The following is a 23,719-nucleotide window of genomic DNA, read 5'->3' on the forward strand; positions in this document are numbered from 1 at the left end:
AGACTTGATGTCTTTGAAAATAGGAGTCATTGTCAGTTCAGGTTAAACTGGAAAATTCATTCTAAAATTTTCTCCTCAGGGATATTATGGCAAGTGTTAAGCGGTGAAATCCCAATCTGGATACGAAGGATGTTAGAAGGCAATCACGCATTGCAGCCATCAAGACAAGCTTGTACACAAGTACACTATCCTTTCAGTACAACATGCCTTGCATGTGTTCAGTTGACCAGTCTTGATTTTATTGTAGTTGCTAAGAATGATATATATTCAAGCAAATCAAAAAAATTCGTGAATTGCATTGAAAGTAGTGTGCGCATTATTCTGAAAGTAGATGTGAATTATCCAGGTAGCAATACAAGATGGATCATTTTATTAGAAAATGTAATACATGTTACATAACCTCCTAACAAAAAAATTCACACTGGAATTGTTAAACAATAATTCAACAATTGTGACCTAGGGCTGCCGTGATGGAACGTCTCCTTATGAACATAATTGATCAGAACACTTGTTGCCAACCAGATATCCTCACTAATGGTCAACGAATACTGGTTGGTTGATCTAATGTCGCACTTGTCTCTCCAGCTCATCCCAAATGGGTTCAAGTCAACGGACCTCACACCGACACCAAGGCGCACCTCCTCTCCCTGACAGTTCTAGGCCACTGACGCTAAGGTACCATGAAGAGAGTTATCACCATTGGCTCAGTTAAAATGGACGTAGTCTGTTCCCTCTACCAGCTTCAGTGAGGCCAAGTTCTCCTCAAAACTGCCACTTGTGAGGTCCTGTGAAAGGGAAAGTGGACCATGTTCAGTGGCATGGCAATATATTAAACAACAAAGAAATGTAAGAATTTGATAACTGTAAAACAACATTTTATCAAGGAAACCATGTCCCCCCATGGTATCTTTAAGACATGTTTCAGTCCCGGAATATGATGAATCACATACTCCACAGAGACACTCCATGGGTTTTGGGTTATATTAAGTCCCTATCCGTGGTTGTAAAAGATAAGTTTGATTTTATGATCTTGCTCCGTGACTTGCCCTGATGGTGTAAGATGTTCAGAATATCACACACCGGTTCGTCTAGTCCAGCCAAGGTTATTTACAGGTTGATGTGGTGGATCTAGAATGCTTAATATCAGCAGTAAACAAATTAGGATTACCTGTTTCACGCAGATGATCAGCGGAGGAATGGCAGTACTGAAATGCATTATGGGAAGTCGTGGCTTAGGACGCTCCTGCAACAACAAAACATACATGATGTGACATCATAAATATACAGACAAGGCAAGGTCATCACGGCCATAGTCTTTTGCTAGTGCTACAAGTCACTTCAACATGCTGATTGTGAATATTCTTATGGCATAAGTTTAACCTGTATCATTTTAAGGGAGCTTCAGTCAGTTAGTGCTTTTGTGGAAGAAAACCAAATACAAGTATGATTACACAATGCCATTTAGAAAGTGGTCAAATGTAACATGTGTTATATTTGGGATTACACTTTCTTAGTAAAGTACAAATTCTAGTACTTTTTGAGTTGAGCCCCATCCGGGGTACACAAAGCCCGCAGTCTAGACTACCAGTTGTCCGACTTCCATTTTTGTGGAAGTCGCGGTAGCTGAGTGGGTTAGGCGGCTGACTTTGTGTGCTGGCGATTGGGTGCCTGACTCTGAGGGTGTGAGTTCGAATCCCGGATGGGGCTCAACTAAAAAGTACTAGAATTTGTACTTTACTAAGAAAGTGTAATCCCAAATGTAACATGTGTTACAAATGCAAGTATTTCGTAGCCATCTCGAGAACATACCGGTAGATGGGAATACGCTTTGGAAAAGATTGAGCTGGAGAGGTTGCCTCCCTTACCTTGGACTCCTCATAGATGTACACTCCTTTACTGATCTTCTTGGCATCCACATCACAGAAACCACACACCTGCAACACCAAACTGTCCCTGGAGGGCCACCACAACAGACTTACAGGCTACCTGACCAGCAACACACCCATGTAAGTTGGTTGGATGGCTACAAATATTGGCACAGTAGAGTCTTCATAGCCCATCGCTGTCACAGTGTTTCCATGCAGTACGTGATATGTGTTAGAATGGAATCGGTATCCGCATAGACTATCCAGATGTTCTTTGTTTTTGATGAGAATCAAATGTTTTTACACTGACTTCCCCTTTTCTATCAGGTTGTGGCATATGATATTTCTTGTCACACATCATTACATTGATTTAAAATAAGAATTCTTCTATAATCAGAGTAATGATAAATTCATTCTGTGTCATTACATGACTCTAAAACAATGACACAACTGAAAGAGCCAGTACACCACTCTTCTTGTGTCTTAGGATGAATCACATAGTAAAGTTTTGATGACTGGTAAGACCCATACATCTGTACAAGCGCGAACTGGAAAAGCAGCAGTCACTCACAGAATGTTCGACATTGACATTACACATTGACACATTCACCAGACATGTTGATTCTGAGGACTTCACATGAGCTAGGTTCATGCAGGTTCATCAACTTCCTCTCCCTGAAATGCTACTACCTTAGTTTTGTACAATGTGAAAGTATATAGTATAAGTTGTTTGATAACGCTATATAGACTTATACCGAAACATTGCCATGTAGCTGAAATACATACAATTGCTACTTTGAGATCATTATATATTTGACAATCACAGAATAAACTCCTACCTTCTTCTGATTCTCGGGTGTAAGAGAGCGAAAGAGTTTCCTCCCCTGTTTCCCAGCATTCCAGATTGTGAATTTGGACCAATGAGACAATACTTGTTTCTGAAGGAACTCAACTCTGAGATTCCAGATGGTGTCTCTGAAGAAAAACGACAAATCATAAATAATACAGCAATTTTAGAGAAACCACATGGTCCTCTAAAGAATTGTTGTTCAATGCCACAGTCAGATATAGTCCAGTTATATCATGGCATCCTGCTGATAAGACAGTTTGATTGGACATGTGATGGCATACCATCAACTAAACCTGGGTCACTGGAACAACACACGATTGGCTTACAACTGGGCTATCCCACTGCCTCTCAACATGGTGTGATCATCCTACATGGGTCTCCATCCTACACGCTTCTTTCATGTGTTCCAAATCAATACAGTGTACATTCTGTATTCATCAGAGGAACTTTGATACAGACTATTCATTATCTGTTTGGGATTTTGTCTTGTCATCTCCCTGTGTCAGACTTACTCGTGTACTGAGAATGTTGTGGCTTGTGGGTGGTATCTGTAGGTGAGCAGGTCTCGGTCTACACGCACAACGTCCCCACCTAGCTCCAGGTGTCGGTAGAAGAAAATCAAGTCTTCCGGGACCCCCTGCACAAATAAGATGTAAATCAGCAATATTTCAGTAACAGTGAAGTCCTGTGAGTGCAGGAATAATAGTGGAATATTAGACACAACAACATGTCTAAGAGTCAAAGTGGGACTTCATTACAGAAGGAAACAAATAGAGAGACACAACCAGGTCTACTGAGACAAACTGAGACTGTAAATCATGAACATTATTTATCCACCCAAGCCAATATGTTTTGCAAATTCATAACAGTAAGTAAGTAAGTAAGTAAATATTTTATCTTCGTGTCACACAGTTTACATACATATAAACATACAAACAGGACAAATTAAAATATATACCACCCAGCCAGAAGGCCTAGGAGACACAAAATGTCATTAGGTTCATAAATGGATGTGAATGTATCTTTACAGGCTGTGTGTAGTACAAAAAAACACACAAAAAACCAACCTAAAGCCTTTTATACAGTAAGTAAGTAGATTTTGTATAAACGTGTCACACATTAAACTGCAGGGGTGGAAATAACTTTAAAATTGCTAGTGTACTCCGGTACAGTGGCACATGTAAAATCACTTGCCCTGATCATTTTTCCACTATACCGGCTGCTTTCTTGTTGATTCTTTAAATAAACAACATTATTAACATTGGAAAGTCAAATGGACACCGGTACAGTGTGATATACAAGTCTGCTTGTCCGACAGAAAAAAACACTGGACACGGACGTCGGGCAATGGGTTATTTCCACCCCTGTACTGTCATCCGGACATACAGACAGGTCAAACTAAATATATATATCACCGGGCATATTATCAGCTAATCTCACTAGACTCCCATTAATTTAGAAATAAATGAGTATCAGTCCAGTTTTAGTCTGCCTCACAGTCCCTGAACTGCAGTAACTTTCCTTCTGCTAAGCAGTTTCTGCAATGCAAAAGCCCTAAATGGAACAAGTCTAGATTTCCTTAGGTTCAGGTTCTAAATCTCTAATCCCATTGGGGCTCCTTTTCAATTCAAAATGAAATATTTGTTTCAATTCAAAATATAATATTTAGTTTCTGCCAAACTTAACAAAGCGTCAGATGCACCCCACCTATTCAGAGACTTAGTGTTAGCCCATGTCCAGCTTCTGTAACAAACCTGGGGAGATGCAGACCCATCTTGTTTGGGTACCTCATGGTATAACTCAGAACCAAGTCGGCATGATGACAGTGGGTCCGTGAGGCGTGAACACCTGGGGAGACACATGCCATCCATAAGTATCATTGTTTGGGTAATTCATGGTATAACTCAGAACCAAATTAAGTGATGGTCCGTGAGGCGTGAACACCTGGGAGACACATGCCATCCATATAAGTATCATTGTTTGGGTAATTCATGGTATAACTCAGAACCAAGTCGGCATGATGACAGTGGGTCCGTGAGACGTGAACACCTGGGGAGACACATGCCATCCATAAGTATCATTGTTTGGGTAATTCATGGTATAACTCAGAACCAAGTCGGCATGGTCCGTGAGACGTGAACACCTGGGGAGACACATGCCATCTATAAGTATCATTGTTTGGGTAATTCATGGTATAACTCAGAACCAAGTCGGCATGATGACAGTGGGTCCGTGAGACGTGAACACCTGGGGAGACACATGCCATAAGTATCATTGTTTGGGTACTTCATGGTATAACTCAAGCTAACAGTAAAACACATCAAAGTGTTATGCGCTCATTGTCTCTTACAGTTGAGGTGAAGTAAGGTTTAACATAGAGTTCAAGAATATTGCATTGATCTAGTGGCATACATGGACATGTAAGCCATGTGGTTTGTACTAGTCCGTACAAATGCCAGCTTTATAACACAAGCCCAGTGAGATAGCATTGACTACCCCACTAAGTGAGTGAGTGAGTTTAGTTTTACGACGCACTCAGCAATATTCCAGCTATATGGTGGCGGTCTGTAAATAATCGAGTCTGGACCAGACAATCCAGTGATCAACAGCATGAGCATCGATCTGCTCAACAGGGATAGGATGACATGTGTCAAACAAGTCAGCGAGTCTGACCACCCGATCCCATTAGTCGCCTCTTACGACCAGCATAGTCGCCTTTTGTGGCAAGCATGGGTTGCTGAAGACCTATTCTACCCCGGATCTTCAAGGGTCCTACCCCACTAAGACAGAGTAGACTGACTCCAGCCCATCAGTCCTTGTTTTGTCCCTGCAGAGTGACAGGCAGGGCAGCAACATGTACCAATGTTGTAAACCTATCGGCATAAATATTCTTCCCATTTCAGACAAGATCAATAAGGAAATATCCATATCCAACAATTATTTTGGTGGTGGTGGGGAGTTGAAATCATTATTTCAACTTTTTGGAGAGTTTCTAGAACACTACCTGGAGAGGCAGCTGGTCTGAGGACAGGGAATTTGCCCACCTGGTGAACCTCCGGGTCGAGTCAGCAGGCGTACGATGGAAGCAGCTGCCTATTATCTAAAACACAGCATTGCCGTACATCAGGTCAGCATACATGTCATGTTATAAAAACAATGGTCTGCTTATGCCAATACATCATCACTCTACATACGTACAGGGTTACAAATACCTGACATTTTCATGAACTAGTCAACCTTTAGAATTCAGCACCAAAACATTTGCAAACACGTCCCATTAACCTATGACATAATTTGTGAAACTTTATTAAAAGGGACACTGGCGAAACAATGCCCTTCTAGATCAGATTGTTGCTGGGTCATCAAGTGTCCCTCAGCTCCTCACAGTGACCTGTCATCTCTATATGCACTGTAATTGAGCAAACCTAGCCATGTTGGGAGTTTACAATCTTTGTTTCCTACATGTTGCCTGCAGCAGTTTATGAAAGCACTTTTATTTATAAAATATTCAGTATTTCACTTTTAACTTAATTTATGGGACTAGAGGGAACTAATATACATACAATTTTTTTATCATTACCAATTTACATTAAAATGCCGGGAATACAGTTTATTGAGAATATCAATCAAAGCTGCACACATCCACTGTGGGACATCTACCTCCACATCCACACCACCACGCCAAATCCGCACAAGAAGTTATAGTGCTGAATTCTAATAACTAATCAGTGGATGAGTGTTTATAGTGAAAGTTTCATCATTCTCAGGAAGTTTTGAAAGGTTCAGGGATTTACATGGAGTCCTGTATTTGAGGGTCCCTGGGACTCATACTCTTAATTTTCAGGGGTCCTGGACAACAAAATGGGGGTCCCAGACACTTAAATATTGTATTGTGTATCATGATCATCACATTGTTACAGTAATTAAATTGCAAATAATACCATAACCCAGCTGGTAGCAAACTCAGTGAAAACTTATTGTCACTTAATAGGAATTTTTACAAAAGGTAATTGGACTTTTTCTGAGTCCCTGAGGACGCACTAATAAATTTTGTTGCGTCCATTGTCAATATTTATGAATATAGGACTCAGGAATTTGTGTCCTGTAAATCCCTGAAGGTTTGTAGAAATGGTAATGACTGCTTGGTCTTTTGGTGCCTCCAACCAAACTTTGGTTTCTACTCTCACTAAGCGTTGTCCCTTCTATCCAAGAACAATCAAGGACTCACAGCATTGGGGTGTGCCTTGGCAGCCTCCATCTGACTGCTGACCCGATCACAGTGCATCACGTCATCCTACAACAAACAGCTCTACTCTTCAGGAACAAAATGGACAAGATATGATTTCAATGTTTTATCACTGACCTGTGTTTTGTCATATTCTGATTTATTTAGCTAGTGCTTTGGTATCTGATTTTCCCCTGTTTGAACAACACTTACAGGTGATGATCTGGATTATCTTTACACAAAGCAGTGATAGAAGTGAAATGGTGTTTGTTTTAAATCTAAATGAAAATCAAATTAAATGTAAGTGATAACTTTCTGACACATGATTAATGCTAAGTGTTAAAGAACGGAACATAGTATATGTCAGTAAAATATACGCTCATAGCATTGAGTAGTTTCTTTGAGTGGCATTTTAGAAGTTGGGAAGTACAATATTGAACAAACTTTATGATAACAACTTCTTTGATTTCATGAGTGTGACGTTTCAATACAGATTCTTGTGCCATTGTCAAGCAAGTATGCTTGACAACAGTACAAGGATCTGTATCGAAACGTCGCACTTGACAATGGTACAAGAATCTGTATCGAAACGTTGCACTTGACAATGGTACAAGAATCTGTATCGAAAGCGTCACTTGACAATGGTACAAGAATCTGATCGAAGCGTCGACTTGACAATGGTACAAGAATCTGTGTATTGAAGCGTTGCAAACTTGACAATGGTACAAGAATCTGTATTTGAACAATGGTACAAGAATCTGTATCGAAGCGTTGACAATGGTACAAGAATCTGTATCGAAACGTCACACTTGACAATGGTACAAGAATCTGTATCGAAATGTCGCACTTGACAATGGTACAAGAATCTGTATCGAAACGTCGCACTTGACAATGGTACAAGAATCTGTATCGAAACGTCGCACTTGACAATGGTACAAGAATCTGTATCGAAATGTTGCACTCACAAAATATAAGAAGTTGTTAACCATAAAGATTGTTCAATATTGCATTGTACAGTGGCTGTCAGTAAAGCCTTTACTCTCAGAATGTACAGTGTCAGTAAAACGTGTACTCACAGCATCCAGGAAACACAGGAAGTCCCCTGTACTCTGACTCACTGCCATGTTCTTTGAATGGCCAACTGTAAAATAATCACTTAGTACATCAGAAAGTTATAGAACACAAAAATTACCATCATAAAATATTTCAACTGCACACATCACAAAGCACTTACCTCCCCTAGGTTGTGTGTCTGTATGTCCACCTGTGACGACTTCTATACCGAGAGGCTCCAAACGCTGTCTCCATTTCCGGATCAGGTTGCTTGTACCATCCTGAGGAGGAAGCATCAATTGCTGAATAAAGGAAGTATGAACATATTTCCCTCGCACATATATCTGTTACCTTTCGTCACGGAACACAGAGACAAATTTGTCTTGTGGTTTCTCTTGTTTGTTTCACAGAATGCAGTATTGTGTCTTACCGTGCTTCCATCATCATACACAGACAGCTGTAGATGGCCACTGAATGTCTGCTGTTGTACCGACTCAAGACACTCACACAGCCATTTCTCTCCATTGTAAACAGGGACCACCACACTCTGTAACCAACAGGGACTTCATTACAACATGGATATTTCATACAACACAAAACCGGTTGTATAGTTTGAGAAGTACAACACCTATTTTCACTATGATACTGATTTATCCACACTGTAATGACCTGAAGCGCTTTCTTCCTTATCCTCGTAGACTAATGGTTAACAGCGGACATGGGCGCAGTATGTAAAGCATAGGTTTATCCTCACTGTGCAGGCAGCCTGTAGAGAATTAGGATTAGTGATGTTGTTATAAGGAAAGGGATCGTCTCAATAACTAAACTCATGGCCTAGGAGAAATTCCAAACTGATAGATTGTCAGACTGACATCAACTCACCAAATATCCATGTTCAATTAATGTCACTGAATAAAATTCATCTTGTTAACAGCTATATCTTACACAGGAAAATGTCACTATCATTCATGGCTAATGTACAAGTAAATCTAGAGGTTATTCCTAATACGCAAGGTGGTCGTAACCTTGTCTATCAGCGTTATATGTTCAGAGTACAAAAGAGACGCCACACCAATGTGCATGGAGATGTTGTTAGGCAGGCTGTCCTACAACCATCAACACTGCCAACGATGTTACTCCGACATATCCATAGAATTTGCTGATTCCATGTCACATTTAGTTGGACTTTAATTGTAATGTTTTACAGTACTAACATAAAATGTAGTTCATGAAGTCCAGTGATTATTTTTTCTTTCTTTCTTTTCTTTCTTTCTGATATATTTGTATGTGTGTGTGTGTGTGTGTGTGTGTGTGTGTGTGTGTGTGTGTGTGTGTGTGTGTGTGTGTGTGTGTGTGTGTGTGTGTGTGTGTGTGTGTGTGTGTGTGTGTGTGTGTGTGTGTGTGTGTGTGTAGTTTATAAAAAATGTATATTTTATAAAAAATGTATATTTTATAAAATAAGTACTGCTGAAGGGGTCGTTGTCGGCACGGGTACTACAGATATGTACCCCAGGTACGTTTCTGCATACAGAAACGTACCCTGGCCATAATGAGAATACAGAAAGGTACCCTAGGACGATTCCATTCCCATTGTGTCATATTCTTGATCGGAATTGTCATGCTGTTGTATTAGATACATTTGATTGCTTTATGTAAGTAATGAGAATACACAGTAACGGATATTTCGCGATGCACATGAATATCAATCGCAATTAAAGTACTGTCGGAAATGCTAGAAAAATGCTTTTTAGCCTTAACATCTTTAGAAAGGTGATACATGTATTATGTTGTCAATATATCAACTCACCTATAGTGTACCTAATTTTTATTTCAATTGATTTAACATTCCCATGCATTTAAAGGGCAGTTTACAGGAGAGAATTTGGTACCAAAACAACAACTTAAGATTTTTTCAGAGTTCAACAACAGAAATCTGAAATAGTCTTTACATTTATGCTAATAATACAGGTGGTGTAAAAATATAAATTAACGTTTTTCTTAAACAAATAAATGTTGAATGTTTGTGTTACTTTACTTAATTATCGTTTCTTTATTGAAGAAATATTAATATAAATGTTAGTCTTGATAAATAAGTTTCCCGTCATGCATGCACATCTTTATCACAGCGTCAGCTATGGCCAACTATTTGCAGACGATTGTTGCAAAGGTTTATAAGTTTTTTGTGCTTGAAAAAGACAGGTAAACCTTTCATTAGTTTAGAAAGGGTTTATTACAGAACTTGTAGAGCTGTAAAACCATCCTTGACAACTTTGACAAAGGAGTACTTAGACGGGCGGTCTACAAACTTTAGGAGAAGAAGAATATATATATTCTAAAGAAGCTACACCAGTGACTTCGTTAAATCTTTGGCCAATGTTCACAGCTAGATTCAACTGACCGCATTACATCAATATTTTTGCAATGAAATATACTGTTGACATTCAAAACATTTATTAAAACGTTGCACATTTTTACAATCAATCGATAAGATAACACAAGTGATAGGATTCTTTCCAATGTACAGTAATTCGTATGTTTATTTCACAACAAACACACATACACAAATGATCCCTTACATAACCAATACGTATACTATACGTACACATATTCAACATTCTGAAGAAAACATCTATTGAGATCACCCCTCGCCCGAGCGTGTGCTCAGGTGTCAATTTCACCTGTCGATACCGTGCATGCTGATGACGTATCACAGGCAGTTAATGTTTGTATCAAATAACGTCCCACTACCTCTTATTTTTCTAAGTTTTGGGTATTTTCATCAGTACAAACGCATTTTAGGGCATGTCTCAAAATTTATTCCCTCGGTCTACATTAGGTAGATGTTTCTTAAAGTGATATTTGTTATTTAAGTAACTGTAATACCTCTGAATTTTAAATATAAGTCAAAAAGCATGTTTCTAGCATTTCCAACAGTACTTTAGTTGAACGGGAACAACTACATGCGATTTTGGTTTTGGATTGCGGAATATGGACTCGTCCGCCTTTTAGGGTACCAGGTACGTTTCTGTATTTTGACTTTGTTTAGGGTACATATCTGTACACAGAAACGTACCTGGGGTAAGTATCTGTAGTACCTGTGCCGACAACGACCCATTCAGCATAAGTACTATTGAGTATGGTACTGTATTGATAAATAAAAGTTTTAACTTTGTGTCACAGGTTTATACTGACCCGGTCCCGTAGTAATCCCTTTGTTTTGCTATTTGAGATGCCTGATTGCTTCAGTAATTATGAACAAAAGGTGCCTGCAATATGAGGAGACCCCAAAGCATATATTTCACTGTGCTAGAATATTGCTAGATGTGACATAAAATCACTAACTCTTTCTGATCTTTATTCAGAAGTATGACATTACAATATCATTATAACAGGCCACACACTTATTTCCATCAACATATCACATGCTCCAATGTAAAATGCTTGTCAAACTTAATTAGTCAATGTTAAAAATTCGTCATCAACTTCGCACCTCCTTGTTCGAATGTCCTACTGGTAATCCATGATATTCGGATTCTTATGTAACAGGTACCGCTCCCTGTAATCCCCCCAAAAAACACTGTGGTTGGTACGGTTTTTCAGTCACATCTGTTCTTACCACATCAGCCATTATCTGCTAAACTGCATCTGACCAGTAACCATTGCTGTTGGGTGATGCCGTCCATGCACATGTTGACATGCCATGACAGGGGCACGTTACTCTAATACCTTTATTTCTCAAACTTTTCATAAACACCGTATCAAATCTGAGTTCGAATCGCGTATCGTGCTCATTCTTACACCAACCTTTGATTTTTTTCTTTGACAGAATAGAATATAATTGCTTCCTTTTTTAAAACATTTGCCAGCTTTATATATCAATTACATTATAATTAAATATGAAATGATTCGGATTTTTGCTAAAAAAACCCTTCTGCTCCAGGCATGCCGTATCATATCCGTTAAAGTTTCGGGATCAATAATTGATATAAAGTAATTGACGCTAAGAATAAATATGTAGGAGACCAACACGAGGAGGAAAGTGATATTAGGATAAGTACGCTGAAGTGGGGGTTCAACACTGTAAGTTAAGAATTGAGACGCAAGTTGTCTCCCTTCAATCAGGACCGTCATCTTTCTGTCCCCCGATCGCGAGAGTGCAATATATTTCACACCAGGCCTTGACGGTGCAGGTTTATCCGCTGTTGCTGACAGACTATATATACAGACATTCGTAAATACGGAAAGAAATATCACAAACAACACGTAAACCTAAACACCATGGCTTTCCAAAATGTTGCTCACAGTAGGTCGCTGTCATTGAAATTTGTTCCCATGACTTTGCAGCCTTTTTTCAACAACCCATATCCACTGATATCTTTTCTTTGAAAAGGCAAACGGTCGGGAGTTTGCATATGTTTATATTGGGGAGTAGTTTGTCCCACTTTCGTTTCAACCGCGTCTCGTGCTTCTCACACTCTTCTTTTTTAATCAAATTTATATTTCCTTTTACTATCGTCACGAATTATTGAATTTAAGTCTTAGTGTCACATTAAATATAATAACCTTCCAACTTCTAACTGCATCTGTCCTTGGACTCTTTGATCGCCCGTCTGATGCATAATTTTGCAACTTTGACCGCCCGTCTGATGCATAATTTTGCATAAGTACCAACAGGTTGCCTTTAACAATGTTCATATTTATAGCAATTAGACATACCTTTAACGACAAACAACTCAGTTAATTCAGGTAAACATATATACTTATTCATAGTTTTATATTTGTCGACATTACGACTGAATGAATACTAATTTAGAACCCAACGACATTAGGACGAGTTATGTGTCTGCATTGTAAATGTCAGCTGGAGACGGAGGTTGGTGCACGTGCGGCGGCAGAGAACGCATTCCACGTGCATCACAAAGGGTGCAAAGGGTTTGTTCCACAAGAGAATGGCTTTTTGAAATGTTAAAGTATGGATGAGGTTAAGACGGGGAATAAACCAGTGGCTCTCCATTCCTGGAAAATAATGGGCCCACCACGATTTCACCCACCCCGGCAATGTTTGGATAAAAGCGGTTTCCTTTAATCTGTTCGTCAAAATTCATCTTTAGCCAGCTTGGTATACTGTTACGGGTGGAGACTTGTCCTCAAATATACACATAAGCTTTAATTTAGCACTATCTGAAACCAAGGGCAATTTGTAGGATTTAGGCTTAAGCAGACCATTGAAACTCGTGAAAACGGGTGAAAATGAACTGTGCACAAACGCTGTATCCGCCCCTGCCATAGTCTAGCATACTGGAAATGCACATGTAAAGCACGTGCTGGATACAAAATCTCAATAGCTGTCTATCGCACGTTCACATGCTAAGAAGGCGCAAAAGTAATTTGGGTAGAAATTTCAAAATTTCAGTATGTGCACTTCAGTCTTCTGAATTGATTTGCAAGACGACAGTGAAAAAAACCGTTAGTTAACTCAACATGACAAGACGTAGACTTTCAGTAAACACACGGTGGCAGGTTATTGGCAGGCATGACGCAGGGATGTCCTGCCGCAACATCGGTGTTGGAATATTAACCACACGGTTATTACGGGATTGCCCAGGACCAGGAACATCGGTCATGAAAACCAATGACCGTCATAAGTCTTAATTCGTCTAGCAAGATACAGTGCATGACCGATGTGGAAGAACTGCGCTGGCAATGAACAGTTACAGTCCACCAGTACCATCAGAAGGAGGCTGCGAGCTGCCGGTCCGATGGAACGTCTGACGTGGTGAAGGCCCATTGATGGTGTGGGTTGCGTTTCGTATGACCATTGGATCTCATTACAGTACCTGGGCCACTCAATGGTCAACGTCATAAATAGGATATACTGATACCGTCGTCGTGCCACATTTTGATAACCATCCCCCTGTCATTTGTCCTATATTCATGAATGACAACTCTAGACCAACTCAGAAGTGGTTGTCAAAGAATATATAACATAGTGTTTTCATACTTATCATATATGAATGTGGGTGGTCCTTGGTTAATTCTCATGTTTATGATTTGCTATGAAGTGACCAGGAATTGAACCACCCACCTGCCGCTCAACGAGCTGAAACTATTTCCACTGGGCCACGAATGCGCTCTCCTCAAGCAGAGTACAGTCTATATATATGGAACGTGTGGAAGACAGAGAACCTGCTTTACGTACTCCACATGACGCTGAATGTAACATGTTTAGAGAGCTGGCACCGACACGACGGGATGTTTTCTCAGTCGTAATATGGCCGCAACATCTCGTAAAGTGGAGGGAAATAGCTGGAGTCAGATGATGAACATATTTGAGTTGTCGTCTGCTGACCTTTGCAGCCGATACATTCATGTTATTTGTAAATCCCAATGTTGCGTGGAGAAAAAAACAAGAAACCACTGACAGATTAATGCGACAATGTGGCTACCATTTATGCCATTTAATCCGGAAGGGGAGTATTGTTGTTCCGGGGAAAGTGAAAATAGTAGGAGTATGAAACAACAGTCTGTAGCGGTGAGCAGGTGTGTCTGGTCGCCGCGGGGTAGATATCTAATATAACGCATCCCGGGGGAGCGTGATGGAGATGGGGGTCGGGGTTGTCCTTTTCAGGGGAGGAGTTCGAGAGGAGTCTCGTGGGGCCGTGACTCGAACACACGAGAAATATACTGAACTAGTTTAACTGTTGCTCTCTGCCAATATGTAATACTAACACAGAGAAATCACTCATTTGAATTGAAAAGAAGCCCCAGATATAAATGGGAGATTCCGAACCGGAAGGAACGCTATACTTTCTTCGTTTAGGGCATTTGCATAGTAGAAAGAGCAGGACGGGAGGGAATGTTTTCGGGGACTCTGAGACAGATAGCAATTGAACCAACACGGCTGCACATTTCTAACTGAAGATATACAAGTGATAAATAAAGCGCTATATCAACTGATTATGAACAATCTTATGCTAATGTACTTTGATGATACTTTGGAATTTCCAACAATTGCACAGTAATAATATACAAAATGTCAAATTAAGTAGGTTCTTTATATGCAAACGAAAGAGCAAGAATCTGGCTAGACATGCACAAGTCTTTAATGTAATAATTAATAGTTTAAATGATAATTTCTAAAAAATACATAAATAACAGACTGTGGTCCTGTACTGCCCCTTATCTAGACTTGCCTCTTTAAAGGATAGAATTACTATACGTGCATGAGTATAGCACTCAGTACAGCATTGCAGCAAGGCTAGAATCTGGCATGAAATAATATTTCGAGGACCCATCTACTTTCAGTCAGTATCTAGTTTAATTGGTGACGAATTAAAATATACTGACGCGGCAAACACTTGCTTCGGCTCTTTTGCTCTATAAAGCCGATCAACGTGTTCGGTGAAATGGGACCGATATCTGTAGATGACAGGCGCACTTGTTCAATATCAGATGTTACTAGGAGACAAACACAAACAGCAGGTGTTGTGGGTACAGCAGCTCGCGAGGCGCCATGACAGCACGCTGTCCGCACACCGACCAAGACGTCAACAAACAGGACAGTGAGCTGGTGATATATGACCTCGGTTGCACTCTAATAGAGCTGATTACGATTTAAACAATATCACAGTGATATTAAAATGTAAATGCAGGGGCGTAGGAACGGTTTTCAGAGCGGTGTGTGTGTGTGTGTGTTAATTTATAAAATGAAATTGTAGTTATGGTAAAGTAGATATGGTTTCGTTTTGAAAAAAGTGTGTGTGTGTGTGTGTGTGTGTGTGGTGCGGCTAAGAGCTTAGAGACAGAACTATCGACTGTGTCATCTTACCCTGTACGGCCTAATTCAACAGAACGAAAAAACACAAATTGTTGGGAAAATAATTACACGGGACTGCCATGAACTGTCAATCCTGGCAGTATTACAGAGATTCCCTGTTTGGCTGAACTTCCATCAGTTACAGGTCCCCATCAGTTACAGGTCAATTGTTTTAGTTAAACATGCGTAAAATAACATGCGGAGAGGGATGTTTTACTACACGAAGAACTGTTAGTGGTGACAGTGGTAAAACGTGTGTGTTATATTATTAACGGGATATATACTCCCCTAGCCTTGCTCTAAGGCTGTACTGAATGCTGAGCCCATGGATGAGTAGTACTTTTATCCGTCGAAGAGGCAAGTCTAGATAAGCTGACAGTACAGGACCCCATTCTGTCATTTATTATTTTTTAGAAATTATCCTTTAAGCTATTATTTTTTACCTTATAGACTTGTGCAAATCTAATACTATCCGGCTAGTCTGTCAAACAGACCCTGAAACAAATATATCAATGCAGCCCATGTAAGAATGTGTGGCAAACCTAGATTACCAGTTTCTGAAAATGAAGAAAGTCTCTGGTCTTCGTTTTATTATATTTTATTAGCATAATTTAGAGACCGTATTTTCCCGTAAAGTATGTTCTTTTCAGAGACGAGATGCTACTCTAATCCCGGCCTTCTGAGTGAAAGCTGACAAAAGCATGTAATTAAGACACATGTCCTCCTCACTAGGGTGGACTCAACCAACTGATGATCCACTCTGTCTTGAGCCTGGCATTTAACAGCGGGATTATTAGTTAAACACCACTTGGCAAGGGCGAAACAGTTTTGTGTGTCTATCATTTACCAGTATGAATAATTGAATACCGTGTGTTGCTGGCACATTTCGAACCCACAAAGTCCACACCGGAGGCTAACGAAAGTCTCTGGCAAGGACGAAATCATGTGGAATTACCAGTGACATATCCAATAACATACGAACTAATAGTTGTACGTGTATGAACGAGGGTATTGGTTCAATATTGGATCATTATTCAGTATGTAGGTGCGATCAGCACAAAGCAGTAGCGAACACTAGGATATGAGTTTACCGAGATTGCAGTTCGTAACAATTACTCTATTCTTGTTCAGGGCTATGGTTGCTCATAATGGGCCCATCAATATTGACAAGTAATATTTCGATGATTATCAATGTGCTCAACTTGTATTTACATGAACTGTATGGGCTACTTTCCCCGGAACATCTAAATAGACATTCAAAACATGAGTAGCCGAATAGCAAGATGGTCGTACACAAGGTTCAGGAAACATGTGTCACGTGCATCACGAACGGGCGACTCTCAGGGGTAGTGAGAGTGAATTTAGTTTTACGCCGCACTCGGCTATATTCCTGCAAAATGTCAGCGGTCTGTAAATAATCAAGTCTGGACCAGACAATCCAGTGATCAGCAGCATGAGCATCGATCTAATTGGGAACCGATGACATGTTTCAACCAAGTCAGTGAGCCTGACCACCCGATCCAGTTAGTCGCCTCTTACGACAAGCATCCATTACTGAAGATCAATTCTAACCCGGATCTTCACTGGGAACTCTCAGGGATAAGCTGTCCCGAGAGCTCCTAAATATCGCATTATTTGGTGTTGTTCAAGCATTTTAGATGCTAATGATATTGGTCAAGCGTTAAATTGGTTATACCCACACAACCTTGGTGTTTAATCGTTGAAATAATTATACAAGCGATAACATCGCCAACGGTGGTCTGCTTCTTGGAACCGGGTCTGTATTTAATTGTATGTAAGAGACAAGGCAAATGAAAAATGCTATTTGTAATTGTATGGTCGCCGAGTATATTGCATGAATAATGAGACGAGTGCCCCGCCATAATTAACAACCGTGGCATGTGTGACGGGACTTATGACAGGACTATTTCTCGTGTCTCTCCTATCAGTGTCGAGGCGTAGAGATATTGGAGTGACGTGACTACAGAATGTGTGGAATGGGACCATTCACCACCTACGGTTCCCCTTGTGTAACTACGCACTTCGCTGATGTATGGGGACGACGCCACGACGATGCTGACGTTGAGTGTATATGCGGAGATGGACATGGCGATACGTGATTGGTGCCGACATCGTGCACTATAGTCCCTGCCGTGAGACAAGCAATTAAAACAACCATTATGGCCGGGATTATTTACAAGTTTTTGTCCCAAATTCCATTACATAGATATCCGCACTGCCACTCGACATAAGATATATTTATTGATATGTCGTTCTCGTTTTATCAAGACGAGGTTCACAAATGGGAAACTTCAAGAAAAATGGTATCATATGATTGAAATGTTAAGAGTTACAAAAGACAATGATTACTTCTAGTGTCGATTTCACGATTGTGTCATGGAGTCCAAGAGGCTAGAGGCTAGAGTCTAGAAGAGTATGGACATGAAGCCCAAGATGTTAGTAACTAGAAGAGTATAGTCCTGTAGGCCAAGAGGCCAGTAGCTAGAAGAGTATGGTCCTGTAGGCCAAGAGGCCAGTAATTAGAAGAGTATGGTCATGTAGCCCAAAAGGCCAGTAGCTAGAAGAGTATGGTCATGTAGCCCAAGAGGCTAGAAGCTAGAAGAGTATGGTCATGTAGCTCAAGAGGCCAGTAATTAGAAGAGTATGGTCATGTAGCCCAAAAGGCCAGTAGCTAGAAGAGTATGGTCATGTAGCTCAAGAGGCCAGTAACTAGAAGAGTATGGTCATGTAGCCCAAAAGGCCAGTAGCTAGAAGAGTATGGTCATGTAGCTCAAGAGGCCAGTAGCTAGAAGAGTATGGTCATGTAGCCCAAGAGGCCAGTAGCTAGAAGAGTATGGTCATGTAGCCCAAGAGGCCAGTAGCTAGAAGAGTATGGTCATGTAGCTCAAGAGGCCAGTAGCTAGAAGAGTATGGTCATGTAGCCCAAGAGGCCAGTAGCTAGAAGAGTATGGTCATGTAGCTCAAGAGGCCAGTAGCTAGAAGAGTATGGTCATGTAGCCCAAGAGGCCAGTAGCTAGAAGAGTATGGTCATGTAGCCCAAGATGCCAGTTGCTAGAAGGGTATGGTAATGTAGCTCAAGAGGCCAGTAGCTAGAAGAGTATGGTCATGTAGCCCAAGAGGCCAGTAGCTAGAAGAGTATGATCATGAAGCCCAAGAGGCCAGTTGCTAGAAGAGTATGGTCATGTAGCTCAAGAGGCAAGTAGCTAGAAGAGTATGGTCATGAAGCCCAAGAGGCCAGTAGCTGGAAGAGTATGGTCTTGTAGCCCAATAGCTAGAAGAGTATTGTCATGTAGCCCAAGAGGCCAGTAGCTAGAAGAGAATGTTCTTGTAGCCTAAGAGGCCAGTAGCTAGAAGAGTATGGTCATGAAGCTCAAGAGGCCAGTAGCTAGAAGAGAATGTTCTTGTAGCCTAAGAGGCCAGTAGCTGGAAGAGTATGGTCATGTAGCCCAAGAGGCCAGTAGCTAGAAGAGTATGGTCATGTAGCCCAAGAGGCCAGTAGCTAGAAGAGTATGGTCATGTAGCCCAAGAGGCCAGTTGCTAGAAGAGTATGGTCATGAAGCCCAAGAGGCCAGTAGCTAGAAGAGTATGGTCATGTAGCCCAAGAGGCCAGTAGCTAGAAGAGTATGGTCATGTAGCCCAAGAGGCCAGTTGCTAGAAGAGTATGGTCATGAAGCCCAAGAGGCCAGTAGCTAGAAGAGTATGGTCATGTAGCCCAAGAGGCCAGTAGCTAGAAGAGTATGTTCTTGTAGCCCAAGAGGCCAGTAGCTAGAAGAGTATGGTCATGTAGCCCAAGAGTAGTAGCTGGAAGAGTATGGTCATGTAGCTCAAGAGGCCAGTTGCTAGAAGAGTATGGTCTTGTAGCTCAAGAGGCCAGTAGCTGGAAGAGTATGGTCATGTAGCTCAAGAGGCCAGTAGCTAGAAGAGAATGGTCTTGTAGCCTAAGGGGCCAGTAGCTGGAAGAGTATGGTCATGTAGCCAAAGAGGCCAGTAGGTGAAAGAGTATGGTCATGAAGCCCAAGAGGCCAGTAGCTAGAAGAGTATGGTCATGTAGCCCAAGAGGCCAGTAGCTAGAAGAGTATTGTCATGTAGCCCAAGAGGCCAGTAGCTAGAAGAGAATGTTCTTGTAGCCTAAGAGGCCAGTAGCTAGAAGAGTATGGTCATGTAGCTCAAGAGGCCAGTAGCTAGAAGAGAATGTTCTTGTAGCCTAAGAGGCCAGTAGCTCATGTAGCCCAAGAGGCCAGTAGCTAGAAGAGAATGTTCTTGTAGCCTAAGAGGCCAGTAGCTAGAAGAGTATGGTCATGTAGCTCAAGAGGCCAGTAGCTAGAAGAGAATGTTCTTGTAGCCTAAGAGGCCAGTAGCTGGAAGAGTATGGTCATGTAGCCCAAGAGGCCAGTAGCTAGAAGAGTATGGTCATGTAGCTCAAGAGGCCAGTAGGTCGAAGAGTATGGTCTTAGTTCGAATCCCAGATTAGCTTTGATTATTTTCTAGATTTACGTGGTTTTCCCCATAATAGCGAACGGCTGCATCACATTAAGTGAACCGGACACGTTATTGGGCGAACCAAGCCATGTCCAGTGGAGTTTCCAGTGGAGCTTCCAGTGGAGCCATGTCCAGTGGAGCCACGTCCAGTGGAACCATGTCAAATCAAATCAAACCAAATAAGACATTTGTATAGCGCTACATATGCAGAGTCTTGATCATGTGCGCTTAGTCGAATGCTCGTTTGAAGAGGATGGTTTTGAGACAAGATCGGAAACTGTTGATATTTTTTGATTTTCTGACATTTTCAGGTAATCCATTCCAGAGTACAGCACCCGCTCTGCTAAATGTTCTGTCCCCGTATGTTGTGGTTCGGACAGATGGAACATCTAAGCTTTGTTGATAAGCTGATCTGTGTGACCTTCCAGGCTTGTGAATGTTGACTAGTTCCTGGAGATAGAATAAAGCAAGCCCATTAATGGACTTGTAAACAAACACAAGAAGTTTGAATACAACTTTGTCTTTTACAGGGAGCCAGTGGAAGTCCTTCAGGAGACTGGTGTTATGTGCACATACATATGTGTGCGTGTTATGAGCCTGGCAGCTGTGTTTTGAACATGCTGTAACTTGTCCATGTACTTCTGCTGTATTCCATAGAGTAGACTGCTGCACTAGTCTAGACGTGATGTCACAAATGCATGGATTAGACATTTTACTGATGGTGTGTCCATGTACCTGCTAATCTGTCTGATATTCCTTAGGTGGAAATATGCAGATTTGCAGATGTTACTATCGTGATTTTCCACGCTTAATGTTGAGTGAAAGATGACACATAGATTTCGAGCATGGCTTTCTGGTTGAACAAATGTGTCTCCAATTTGAAGGTCCGGTGGAGCCATATCCAGTGGAGCCATGTCCAGTGGCGCTTCCAGTGGGGCCATATCCAGTGGAGCCACGTCCAGAGAAGCCATATCCAGTGGAGCCATATCCAGTGGAGCCATGTCCAATGGCGCCATATCCAGTGGAGCCATGCCCACTGGAGCCACGTCCAGTAGGGTTTCCGGTGGAGCCATGTCCAGTGGAATCATGCCCAATGGAGGCACGTCCAGTGGAGCCATGTCCAGTGGCGCCATATCCAGTGGAGCCATGTCCAGTGGCGCTTCCAGTGGAGCCATGTCCAGTGGCGCCATGTCCAGTGGAGCCATGTCCAGTGGAGCCACATCCAGTGGAGCCACGTGGATTGGCGCCACATCCAGTGGAGCCATATCCAGTGGAGCCATGTCCAGTGGAGCCATATCCAGTGGAGCCATGTCCAGTGGAGCCATATCCAGTGGAGTCATGTCCAGTGGAGCCATATCCAGTGGAGCCATGTCCAGTGGCGCTTCCATTTGACATGGCTCCACTAGGCATGGCTCCACTGGATATGGCTCCATATCCAATGGAGCCATGCCTAGTGGAGCCATGTCCAGTGGCCCACTGGAGCCACGTCCAGTAGGGTTTCCGGTGCAGCCATGCCCAGTGGAATCATGCCCAATGGAGGCACGTCCAGTGGAGCCATGCCCAATGGAGCCACGTCCAGTGGAGTTTCCAGTGGAGCCTCGTCCAGCGTTACTATGCTAAACCCACCGGTGCTACGCATCGGTTGTCACAATATTCACTCAAATGGTAACGCGCATTTGGTCACTTTACTTTCGATACCGTTGGTCACTTTGCTTTCGAGGCTGTTGTTCACGTCCTCCACATTGATACTGACACATGGTCACATATGCAATTCGCCTTCTTATCAAGAATCAGTTTATCTTCACATACGATTTCCTTAGTATTATACCAGTGTAAAATACACTCATTATACTTCGATTATTGCCTATAAATATTTGAGGTTCTCTGATATAATTATTAACTAAACCTAAATGGAATCGAAGTATTCATAACATTTCTATTAGTATATATCTACAAGCACATCTAACAGTACACGTGTATGTGGCAGATTGAACACTGACAGCTACATAGCAGGCTATAGTGACGTAAGATGGACACATCCATCAAAGCCATCGCGCACGCTGACGGTCTACTGTATGGCGGCCGCAGTTGCATCGCCGTACAGGATATAGTTACGTAACAATACAGCAGCGACGTATCATCGGTCACGATTAACATTCAAGACAATGTGCAATTCATTCAGTAAGGTATCACTCAAAGTCAAAACATAGGAGGGCGATTACTATAAAAGCCGAGCATCTTCACTGGTCAGTACACAACACCACTGACAGTAAACTGCTTGACTGTAATCGTTCCTCTTCTTCTTATTAAGGTAAGAAACATTTACGCCTTGTTATTTGATATTGTTGTCTTATATATGTATAGAATAATCTAAACAGTTTATGATTTTATTGCTTGCTCACCTTCTAATATAAACCCACTTAGACACGTGCACTGTTATGCGTAATTATCCCTTGTTTGTATATGGGTTATACGTATTAACTATTTCTGTTATGAATGATCATGCACGATACGTTGTGTGTTTTAAGATATGTATATTCCTTAATTTGTATGTATATGTTGTGTATATATCTATCATCATGTAATGAATTACGCATCATAGTTTAGAGGTATTAAACCAAGCATATATGTATTCATTTTCACTTACATGTCGAATGCTCTCTCTCTCTAGACATGAACGTGTTCTTAGCTCTACCTACAGCTATATCCCCTATCTATCTAGCTTCCCCTTAAGTAATACAAATATTGACATTTCATATCGAAGTTGTTTGTATATATTTCATGTATTCATATTATTGTCAATCCATATGCCATGTATTTCTGTTTATCAATTGTATCCAATTCTGTAACACAACACCACTGACAGTAAACTGCTTGACTGTAATCGTTCCTCTTCTTCTTATTAAGGGTATAATCAAGTTCCCAAACACGGGTCAAAACCTTGATTATAGTTGGTGGAAACAGATTCGATCCCGACCTCGAAAAACACTACATGTCTAGAGGAGCGACGCCTACGAACTTTTATCAACTTCGGAAACTCGGGCCTGTCCAAGAAGAACAAGAACGACCACAAACCAAGCTAACACAACCAGAACAACCACAAGTACAACAAGACGAACAAGAACATCTAGAAATACAACAACAAGAACAAGAACATCTACAAGTACAAGAAGAACAAGAACATCTACAAGTACAACAAGAAGAACAAGCACATCTACAACACACGCAGCACAACCAGCACAACCAACGCAGTAAGAAGATGGCCACTATACTTGCGCTGCAGACTCTGCCAGAATTTTATGGCAAGGAGCAAGAATGTGCAACAACCTGGATCAATAGATTTGATCAGTGGGCTCTGCTTAATGACATGGACAATGAGCAGAAAATGAGAGCTGCTTTTATGCTGTGTA

The 23,719-nt window shown here is 41.3% G+C and overlaps 2 protein-coding genes across 2 annotated transcripts; one reads left to right on the forward strand and one right to left on the reverse strand.

Annotated features, from left to right (window-relative positions):
- Positions 1-353: 353 nt before the first annotated feature.
- LOC124277907 (UDP-GlcNAc:betaGal beta-1,3-N-acetylglucosaminyltransferase-like protein 1) lies at positions 354-11,700 on the reverse strand. Its single transcript, XM_046713632.1, has 12 exons — positions 11,610-11,700; positions 8,424-8,540; positions 8,175-8,274; positions 8,017-8,081; positions 6,944-7,009; positions 5,720-5,815; positions 4,921-4,962; positions 3,228-3,352; positions 2,705-2,840; positions 1,866-1,934; positions 1,169-1,243; positions 354-785 (listed from the first exon to the last, which is right to left on the reverse strand). Exons 1-12 carry the CDS (start codon positions 11,619-11,621, stop codon positions 705-707), a joined length of 984 nt encoding a protein of 327 aa, XP_046569588.1. The 5' UTR covers positions 11,622-11,700; the 3' UTR covers positions 354-704.
- A 1,974-nt stretch (positions 11,701-13,674) lies between these two features.
- Positions 13,675-21,701, forward strand: LOC124277908 (mucin-21-like). Its single transcript, XM_046713634.1, has 2 exons — positions 13,675-13,769; positions 21,194-21,701. The coding sequence occupies exons 1-2, from the start codon at positions 13,675-13,677 to the stop codon at positions 21,699-21,701; spliced, it is 603 nt and encodes a 200-aa protein (XP_046569590.1).
- Positions 21,702-23,719: the final 2,018 nt, after the last annotated feature.

The sequence above is a fragment of the Haliotis rubra genome, unplaced genomic scaffold, assembly GCF_003918875.1.
Source record: "Haliotis rubra isolate DU_JTF1 unplaced genomic scaffold, ASM391887v1 Scf23, whole genome shotgun sequence".
Classification (NCBI taxonomy): Eukaryota; Metazoa; Mollusca; class Gastropoda; order Lepetellida; family Haliotidae; genus Haliotis; species Haliotis rubra.

What these genes read in the sequence shown, in the direction of transcription:
- LOC124277907 (XM_046713632.1), bottom strand. An exon ending in ACAACATTCTCAGTACACGA is followed by an intron (nt 2,841 to 3,227) that starts GTAAGTCTGACA and finishes GTTTTTCTTCAG; the next exon opens with AGACACCATCTGGAATCTCA. An exon ending in TGATCATCTGCGTGAAACAG is followed by an intron (nt 786 to 1,168) that starts GTAATCCTAATT and finishes TCCCTTTCACAG; the next exon opens with GACCTCACAAGTGGCAGTTT.
- LOC124277908 (XM_046713634.1), top strand. Translation starts at nt 13,675, where the DNA reads ATGTGGAAGAACTGCGCTGGCAATGAACAGTTACAGTCCACCAGTACC. An exon ending in CCGATGGAACGTCTGACGTG is followed by an intron (nt 13,770 to 21,193) that starts GTGAAGGCCCAT and finishes TCCAATTTGAAG; the next exon opens with GTCCGGTGGAGCCATATCCA.